Source organism: Anser anser, assembly GCF_964211835.1.
Source record: "Anser anser genome assembly, chromosome: 1".
Classification (NCBI taxonomy): Eukaryota; Metazoa; Chordata; class Aves; order Anseriformes; family Anatidae; genus Anser; species Anser anser.
This window is the reverse complement of record NC_139720.1, coordinates 196,371,545-196,381,961: the sequence shown is the minus strand read 5'-3', so window position 1 is coordinate 196,381,961 and position 10,417 is coordinate 196,371,545. Positions and strand designations below refer to the sequence as shown.

The 10,417-nt window shown below is 39.9% G+C and overlaps 1 protein-coding gene across 9 annotated transcripts in view; it reads left to right on the top strand.

The window, feature by feature from the left end:
• The first annotated feature begins 285 nt into the window (after positions 1-285).
• GRIA4 (glutamate ionotropic receptor AMPA type subunit 4) overlaps positions 286-10,417 on the top strand; it is a 224,548-nt gene continuing 214,416 nt past the window's right edge. For 7 of the 9 annotated variants that reach the window (XM_083820243.1, XM_083820246.1, XM_083820244.1 and 4 more), the window contains exons 1-2: positions 286-829; positions 1,974-2,132. In XM_083820243.1, coding sequence (XP_083676369.1) covers positions 742-829; positions 1,974-2,132 — 247 coding nt within the window. In that variant the 5' untranslated portion in view covers positions 286-741. The remainder of the gene's footprint in view (positions 830-1,973; positions 2,133-10,417) is intronic. The other 2 variants (XR_014578151.1, XM_083820250.1) reach the window with 2 other exon arrangements.

Below are 10,417 nucleotides of genomic sequence, written 5' to 3'. Positions count from 1 at the left end.
AGCCCGGGGCAGTCACCTTGTCCTCTCGCCCCGCGGTACAAACTTCCGCGCCGCTGCGCGCCCGCGGATGGGCGAGGGACAAAAAGAGGATTTTTTTGGGGTGTAGGGGGGATGGATGGGTTAAAACCCGAAAAGTCTCCGGCCGCCGGCGCTGCAATGCACGCAAGGAGCCAGGGGCGGCTCCGCGGGGCGGCGCGGAAGATGCTCGGCGGTGCGGGCAGGCTGCGGGAGGGGGGGTAAAATAAAAAAAAAAAAAAAAGGGGGGGGGGGACACGAGGAGGGGAGGGATGGAAAGGGAAGGGGGGGGCACACGGCGCATGTCCGCCCGCACCGCGCCGCGCCGCGCCGCCACTAGACGCTCCCCCGCGCCGCCAAACTCCCCACCATCTTCTGCATGTGCAAGCATCGCAGCCGGACACAAACCGCTCCCCGACGATGGAGACTGCGGGAAAAAGCCGGTGCGGCGGGATGGCTTGCTGAAACGGCGGGGAGAGAGGCTGAGAGCGAGCGGCGGAGGATAGCGAGCAAATACTAAGACAAAACAAACGAAAAAAAAATCCGAAAAAAAAAAAAAAAGAAAAAAAGAAAAAGAAAGGAGGAAAGCTCTCTTTTTCTCCCCCTTTCCTTTTTTTTTTATTTTAAATTCTTGGTTTTGTTTGTAGCCGCCTCGTCCTCAATGCCTCTCTGAGCAGCATCTAGCGAGCGAGCGGGAGAAGGCGAGAGAGAGAGGCAAAAGAGAAGATGAGGATAATTTGCAGACAGCTTGTCTTGTTGTTTTCTGGCTTTTGGGGACTAGCAATGGGAGCTTTTCCTAGCAGTGTGCAAATAGGTAAGCGCTGCATTGGGCTGTGTGCGTGTCCAGGGGTTCAAGCCTTTGCAAAGTGAGTTGGAAAGGCGGCTCTGAAGGCAGCTCGCAGATTTCTCCTCTGCCACCATCCCATTTCCCTGCCTTCACGGAAAGCCCGCGTGTATTTGTGTATGTGTGCTCGTGTGTGTATGTGTGTGTGTGTGTACGTGTCCATGTGTGTGTTCCCCTGCTGTAGGGGGATGCTCATCTTCTGCGAAACTCATTCCTGCTCCTGGGTGTGTGGGGTCGGTAGGAGAGGAAGGGGCTTGGGGCAGATGCCCCTGGGCTGCCTCGGCCCCCGCCAGCACCCCTTCCTTTTGCCTGGCTCGCAGAGGGATGGCGAGTTACGTGCACTGGAGGTTGCAGTAGCTGGCAGGGGTGGGGGGTAAAAGGCAACCCTGCCCTTCTTTCCCTTTCCACAGTTGGAAAGTTTGGGATTTTGCAAGCCTCTCCGTGTAGTCCTGTGCCCCCTCCCCACCCTTTTCCTGTCGCCTCCTGCTTCCCTCCTTTCGGCCGTGTTTCAGATGGGACGCAGCTAGCTGAATTCTTTCCAGCCCAGCTCCATCACTGCATCATTTCTCATGGACTTGTAAAGATGCTGCTAATAAGGCTGAGCTGCTCCCTGCCTGCACATGGCTGCAGAGGAGCAAAGTTCATTATATTCCTGTTTAGCGCAGATTCTCCTGCACTGAGTTGGTATTTTATTTTAAACCAGAAAGCATCGTTCTCCTTAATTAGCCCGCCACTTAATGTAAGAGGCTGTTGAGTAGCTGATTTACCAGTGTGTTCGGTAGCAGGGAGATGGAGGCAAAACACTTTCAAAGGTCACTGTAATCATGGCAAATCTGGGTATTTATATATGAAAGGCTGGAAACTGAGAAGTCAGAAAAGAAGCATGAATGCATCAGGGAGGTTAAAATCGATTGAGGACAGTGATTTAAAGGCAGCGGTTGTGATTATGAATATGATTAGTTCCTTACCCATTAAAGTCTTAGGACTTGCCTTACTGTGCAGCTTTGGAAGAGATAGTTGCTTGCTGTTGCAAGATAGTAAGTAGCTTGCCAATTATTCAACCTGCTTCCTCTGCTTTTTGCTTTTTTTTTTCTTTTTTTTTTCTTTTTTGTAGGTGGTCTCTTCATCAGGAACACAGATCAGGAATATACTGCTTTTCGATTAGCAATTTTTCTTCATAACACCAGCCCCAATGCATCTGAAGCACCTTTTAATTTGGTTCCTCATGTAGACAACATTGAAACAGCTAACAGCTTCGCTGTAACAAATGCCTGTAAGTAAACGTGCCATTGATCTGACCACCTTACGGGTAAATTGCAGTGAAAATAACAGGAAACCACATCATTATCTTGCATGGGAAATACATCAGTAAGTCTGTCTTCAGTGTAGATTCCTGTAGCAGAAGAGGAAAAGGGGCAGCAGTCCTTGTTAGTTCTAAGTGGAGCAAAATCCCCTCTCCTGCTTTGTGCTGACTAACCTGATGTGACATTTACTTTAGTGTTATTACTGTAGTTTCTTGCTTTCTGGTTTCTATGGAGATGAATTTTGTTGTTGTAAAGAAAAATTATGAATGTCTCGATCTGTCCATAAACCCCACAGTTACTCTTGTTCGCTTTCGGGTGTGGTGTGCCTTGCATGTATTTCAAAATATATGATAATGTTTGTGCTCACAAATGCTTTTCTAATGCTTGGAAGGGAGACAGGGAAGCAGTGGTGTGCAGGATAATATATCTGAGTTGGTTGATGCTGCAGTTGATCTGGTGATGTCACTTGAGGCAGCCCTGCTCTTATATTCTAGGTTGTAAATGTCTCTTATGATCTCGTAATGCATACATCCTGTGGATATGTCTCTATGCATCCATACATTGGTGCCAAATCAAGTTAGTATCTGATCTACTTGATTTCACAGACCACCTCAACTGGAACAAATATTCTCTTCCTACTATATATTTTATACACACACGCGCGCGCACAGATGCACATACACCATGAAAGGAAAATAGAAAATGAAATGCCCTTACCAAATACAATAACATCATTTTCTCTGTTTTTTTTAAGCAGAATATAATTAGGTGAACTTCTACATTTAGATCACCTCGGGGTCTTTAGCAGTAGCTACAACACATGCTGGATACTGCTCAGTCTCGGAAAGTGGCAAAGCATCATTTCTATTTATCTTCATGTACATGAGGTTTATAAGAAGGTATTCTTTTTATTATGTAAGACAGTGGGATACAGTGTGGCAAAGCTGAAGACTGTAGTAGCATTGCTACTTGGATGTTCATATTTCAGGATTTGATTCTAAAGGTTTTGCTCTGTGGCCTTTAAGTTTTCGAATCCCTTCTCTTTGTTCAGGAGTGAGTTGCCTCTGGAAGTAGATGCCCTAAGCAACATTGCCTAGTGAGTTTAAAATAGAAACATTCTGGAGAAGGTCTTACTGTCCATTATGCCTTTTAAATATGTCCTATGTCTGTCTCCAGTTTCTCACAGCCATCTCTGTGTCACTTTTTAATGTGTAAACATACAATGTACTGTGCAGTTCTCATATATTATTTACTGAAAGATCGCTGAATTTATTTATATGAGACTTTGGTACTATAAGTTTCAGATGACCTTGCCACCTTATTTAACAGGAAAAGCTTCTGAGCTGTCAAAATGGCTCCATTCATTTTATGCAGGAGAGATTGATGTCTTATTAAGTCTGAATTCTATATTAAGCAACGTATTAGTTGTGTTTAGCGTGAAAATCAATATCAGATTCCATAAGGAGAAAGCATTTCAGGAGGTGCTTTGAAACTGGAAGGCATCAGATCTGTGCATGTGTAGCTCATTGAGAAAATACTACAATGCACGTCAACTTTTGCAGGCACTGATTATATAGTCCATGAAGACAAATGACACAGTAGCTTTTTTAAACTTTAATTTTTAGTGAAGGAGGAGGGAACTAAAATTTTTCTATATTGAAATCAGTAATTTTAGATAAAGTCAATTATCTGAGATTCTGCCTACACAGCCACTTCTACCAAATAATTTCAGAGGCTATTGTTACTTTTTGGATTAGGGGTATTGTTGAGAGTATTTCTGTTGGAATCTTAGTGAATTAATTCTGATTTGCATATATTTGAGATTATCTGAAGTTGAACCACTTCTTTGTGTAAGACTTTAATGCCTTAGATTCAAAAAAGGGTTTGTCCAAAACTTTCCCTCATTATGATCCACAGTAGATTCTTCTCTCTCATTTTGAACCACCTTAGGTTACGTTTAGCTTGCACAGTTTTAACTGGGGAAAACCTGTCCCTTGTACTTGTTATCATTTATAGAAATAGTGATTCATAACCTGGTACTTTTTTCTTTTTTTCTTTTTTTTTTCTTTTTTTTATTTTTTTAAACTGAACCTATTTTCAGTTCCAAGGAGTTTAATGACTCAGAGACAATGAATCTGTACAATATGGGGGGAGGTAGAGAAAGAGGAAAAGTAAATGTATATGTTTGTTGTGTATGCTAATATAATTCTGTACCTATCTGTATTAAATAGACATAATCCTACAGGCCTTCTTTAGGTCTGTACTTCCCACTTAAACCAACATGTATTTTTAGCCCAAGCTTGTATTTATTTGACATTTTGCAGTATTGTGCTAATAATCTGACTTTTTTTAAAAAAAAAAAACAAAAACATTTTAATACCATAGAATATCTTTTAAACAACAAATGTTCTCCTAATGAAATGTAGGCAAACTGACTGACAACTAAATGAACATATCACATGTCCCTTAAGCTAAATATGAGCAGAATCCTGCAAAAATCAATTGTCTGATGGCTGGAGGACACCGGCTTCCATGTGATTGAATTTGCTGGCTTGACAGAGGCTTCTAAAGCGCAGATGTGTGAGAGATTTTCTAACCTAATTAAAGAACCCCCACCATCAGATCTGAATTATGTGATTTCATGCCAATATGAAATGATAACTCTTTCTCAAACCCCTGTGAAACAGTGGCTTTGGATCTTGCTATTTGTATAGAAAAATTCCTCAGTGCACACAGGTCTCCAGATACACAGTACAAAAGCATTAGAGCTGCTGGACTGAACTGAATATGCATGTGAGCTCAAGCATGAAGATCTAAGACATGACCAGTTACCTCTAGTTCTGTTTCCATTTGCTGCAGAGGTTATTTGTGAAGATTCAGGGCCTGCTCTGAATGGGCATGTGTTAGGGACAGTAAACAGACGATTTCAAAGGATTATGAAGGGCGTATTGGTAGGTAACTCAGTGCAATCTTGGAAAAAAGTGGATTATTTTTTCTTTTCACTAGATAAAAACATAGAGACAAATGTTCATCCAGGAGTAGCTTTGGAGTTGGAGTGATTTTGTATATCCTATTAATATCTATCTCATAATGATTGTCATGCATGTTTTAGTTTTCTTCAAAAAGGTCCAGACATTATTATTTTTGTTCTTAAGTGTGAATGCATACGAAACAGGTTGTTTAAGCACACAGACTCTGTTGTAAGCCAGCAAAAGGGATCTGATCTGTATCAGTTTGGAGATAGTCTTTTTTCTTCTTTCGCCTTCCCACTTGCGTGTTTTATTTAAACTCTGTTCGTTTCTTTTGCACTGCATACATTATTCAGAGAATCTCTCTTACTGACAGAGAGAGCTGAAATTATTGCAAAACATGAATAGTACAAGATTCTTACTCATCAGAACACAATACACCAAAGCTGAAACATTCAACTATTGGCATACATTGGTTTGCACGTTACAAGCAGGAGATTTTGCTCATGATTGGAAATCCAGCTTCAGCTTGATTTCAGACGTAGGAATTATGCATTGATTTCTGGAGAGCATTGTACATATTTATTCTTCAACTGAACACAGAAAAATTATCTCCATTCCATGCACCTTCTACATTGCATTAGTGTATCTCAGCAAAGCAGTCAACATTAAACCTGCTTGCATACTTTTGAGAGGAAGCTGTACTATTTTACAGAGAACCATCTACCTTCCAACTCTTGTGTTTGTGAATTTTTCTGTTGAAGTTTCAGAAATCCTTAGTGTATAACCAGCCTTACAGTTCTGCAGGATTAGGCTAAATGGGTGAGAAAAGATATTGGTTTGAGTGTTTCATCAGTGTTTCCTATTAAAACTAAAACTTTTCCCTTTGAGTCAGTTCAACTTCATGTGTATTCTGAGATGAATATGTTCCTAATATGTGTAATTTGGGACAAACCAGACACTCCTCATGTTTCATCTTCCACACAATTCACTTCTTACCAAATTTTAATCCCAGTAGATACTATTGAACAACGGATTTAATGTTGTTAACATGTCACATGGATCAGAAAAAAAAAAAAAAAAAGGCCTACTGGAATTACTGGAATTAAAAAAAAATGTGTCTTGGAATAACTTTACTTTTTTTTCCAGCAGTTTGTCTCTTTGACTTTTACACCCACTGTTCTAAGGCAGGGTTGATGATCTGACCTTAGTGGGCCTGATTCTGCATCACCAGAATGCAGTTTCTCTTTGAGCTTCACTAAGTTCAGAGTCAGTCCCAAGGACAGGCAGGAGCCTCCCTCCTCATCCTGGCCTCTCCATGGATCCTCCTCTGGCCTTGTGATGCGTGGTAGTGAGGGCAGAGGTGGTGTCATTGGGAAGTTAATTTTTCTACTGTGCTATTCAGGAAGCTGAGGAAACAGACTCAGATATAGTACTGCTTTCATATCAGGACTATGTGTCATTTCACTTAAAGCATTTTCAGCTTTGATTTGCGAAGATTTTCATTAAATTTGATTGCTAATTCTGCTTTAATAATTACAACTCAGTTTAGTAATTGGAGTGTAACCTTAGCTTAATAATCCATGTCTTTTTAAACTGTGGTGTTCTTTATTTAGAAATTGAGGTGTCATAGAGATAAATGATATTTTCACAGAATCACAGAGTGGGTGAGGTGGGAAGGGACCTCTGGAGGTCTCATCCAACCCCTACTCAAGCAGGAACACCCAGAAAAGGCTGCTTAGGACCAAATCCAGGCAGCTTTTGAAGATCTCTAAGGAATAGACTCCATAACTTCTCTGAGCAACCTGTCCCGGTGCTCTGTCACCCACCCAGCACAGAAGTGCTGCCTGGTGCTCAGAGGGAGCTTCCTGTGTGTCTCTTGTCTTGACACTGGGCACCACTGAAAGGAGCCTGGCTCCATCCTCTTTGCACCCTTCCTTCAGTTATTTATAGCTTTTGATGAGATCGCCCTGATCCTTTTCTTCTCCAGGCTGAGCAGTCCCAAAACTGCTCTTTTACTGCCAAGAGCAGTACAGTATTCCCAAAGATGCAGTTTGGAGTATACTGAGAGTTACCATAAAAGCATACCATACGGTAAGATTTGAACTGCAAAAGCAAATAGTGTACCAGTTGCCGAGAGAAACATAACTGGATTATATCTTACTGTTCTCAGATAGGAGTGATTACAAAAACCAATTTGAATTGAGTGTTTCGCTTTCATATATGGAGTTTATCTCAAAGTAGACTCCAATTCTTGAAAACGATTTCTCTAAAAATTTCTATTATTAGAACTTGCTGATGGAATCAAAGAATACATGTGTACTTAGGTGCCATTTGCTATATATGGAGGATTTTTTATATGTGTACCTAGGAGAAGATCTGCATTTAGAGTTTCATAGCTCTAAATGTGATCCTTGTAGGATAGCTGTACAGCAAAGAGAAAATCAACCATCAATAGCTCCAATCCATCAGAGTCTGGATTTAAATTTCAAGGTCATTGTTGGGAAAATAAATGATGGGCCTTTGCTGAAATATAGTCAGATTTCTTCAGTGCATTTTTTCATGCATTCATGCATTTTTCTGGCATGAAATAAGGCTTTTTTTCCTAACATGTTACTGGACTGGCTAAAACTGTAAACTCGAAAGCTTTATTAGAGGCTACAAAAATAATTTCATCTTCTTTTCATGGGATTAATAATGAAGATTGTGGCACTTCATTCCTCCTGCAGAAGTCAACGCAGTGCAGTGCAGTGCTTCTTGTATAGGACAAAACACTTTAACAAGTGAATTAAATTGATTAACTTCAGCTTTATCATTGCAATCTAAGTTTGAATGCTAGTCAAAATAGCTCATGCATTTCATTTTTAGGTCTTGATTTTTTTGAGACTTGCTTGTTCCTGAGAGAGGAAGCCATCTGCTTTGATTTCTTAACCATTTTACATCCTACTATGAATTGTGCAAATTCAGGCTGGGAGCAGGTGAAGCTCTTTGGATTTAAACACATAGGGCCAAATAATCTTTTCTCAGGTCTTACTCCTTAGTACACGACTGGTTTAAACAGGATGAATTTTGTGCTAACGCCAACGTGAAGATTTCCATATGATTGGACCAGTGTAATTAAAAGGAAAAAATGGCCTCCTCTTTGGATTTCCATTCCTCTGAATAGTTGGCTTGAGGCAATGATGTTGGACTAGCACTGCACAAAATCCTCTGGATTGGCCTGGGAAGGAGTTCCTGCAACTTACGTGGGGATAGTTATATCTAAGTTATGTGATGGGACACAAAGTCAAACTAGACAATTCATTCCTGTTTAGATCAAGAATTCTCTTTTTGAGTTTGGGAAATTAAATTTATTCAATTTGTTTTGAAAATTTGGTGCTTCTTTACTTTTAACCATTTTCTCAGAAGTTCCATTTTCTTCTTCTGTCTAGTGTGGGTTCTTACGTAACTTTTATGTTTTGTTTTGTTTTTTAGTTCAAAGATCTCACTGGATTTTAACAATACTGATATGGATTAAATTGTGGTATTGGTTGAATACTCTTAAAAATGCTATATTTGAAGTATATGTTCTCAGGCACCTAAGTTTAAAAAGAGAAGTCACCTTACATTTCGGCATTCAGAGCATGTTCTAGTAATTTCCAGAGTACTCAGCAGCAGCTGTCTTTCCAATGGGAACTGCTTATTGCTGAGCACTCTAGAAGATCTGTCCTTATCTGTGTGATAAAGTATGGGTCAGCCGCCTCATCTCAGTAGTGTCACTCCTTTGTGAGGATTTGGGTTCTTCCCTGTTCTTTTTCCCATAGTCCTTCCTGAAGCATCTGCCTGGTTTGTTCAGACAACTGCAGAAGTTTGTTATATTTCTGGTTCCTTATGGTAAGAAGGTGGAACAAGGGTGACACATACATGTCATCTTTGTATTGGCCATACAGTGCAAAGACCCGAGCTATCCTTCCTCTTCACAACATTCTTCAGAAGCTGATTATAGACAAGCTTTCTGTGGGACTCAAAGGGGAAGACCTGTACACACATTTACAAGCTGCTGCTCTTGCTGGGTGCTGGCCAGATATGCTAACATTAACAAAGTCCAGTTCAAATATTGGCCCTTGTCCTGCAGTTCTTTCCACAGGCAGAGCTGTCAGTGATTTAAATAGGGGCTTTACCTGTGCAGGGATTGTGGTTTGAAGGAAATAGGAATCAGCTTCTTTGCAAGATTAACAGGTTATCATTCTTTTCTCTCATTGTTCAATTCTTAAAACATATTAAATTGCTTAACTCATATGTTGTGGTTTTTTGTTTTTGTTTGTTTTTTTAAATATTTATGTTTAGAAATTGGACCTCTGGTCTGTAATTGCCTACTTAAAAAGAATGACATTTGAGTGATTTTCTTGAGTTCCACAGGCCATTTCAGCGTTGTATTTATCTGTAAACATTACTCCTGAAAAATTCAGTCTTGTGCAGTACTTTTCTATATTCTGAAGTCATGGACGACATGAGTGTGACTGCAAGGTTTTTTCTGTAAATACAAATAGAGCACAAGAGAAACAAAAAGCACTTACACTTTTCACCTGCTCGTTTATTAGATTCTTTGTAAGGAAAGGCTTTAACACATTTTGAAGACATATTAAAATACATCAGCTTTTGACAGTTTATAGCAGTTCCTCAGTTTCTCACTTGCAGACTTTCTCTGGGGTAGATTCTGTGCCATTTCTGCATGCACATCTTCTGGTTGATTTTATAGTATATTTGCATAGTACTCTCTTAAGCCCATAAAATTTGAACTTCATTTTTATGTGCATGTCACCTGTTCCTACAATTCAGGATTTCCCAATGAATATCCATCAAATAGATATTTTAAAAAAGCTCACAGGTAGTGCAAGTTAATTGCTGAAAAGAATTGGGACCTCTACTCTTTCTTTGTCTCAGTTTTCAAATCTCCTAAACAGACATAGAATTTTAATTTCCACATTTTGCTGTAAAAGGCAATGCATGTGTTAAAATTATTATACAAAATAATTAGGAATTATGGTGCAAAATAGTCTGTTCTTATTAATTTATTTCACAGCCTAGTGTTACGCTTCATTTCATTTTGTTAAACATTTCGTGTGGCCTTTTTTTCAGTGTCAGGGTCATCCCTGTTTCCTCAGTGGATGAAATGATTCGTGTAATACATATTCAAGGTAGAAGCAGGGGAAAGAAAGGAAATTCTTCTAGAACAAAGAGAGTACAAAATGTAAAGTATTACTGGTCCTCAAAAGATTCTTGTTCTGATTAAATATTCGTGATGT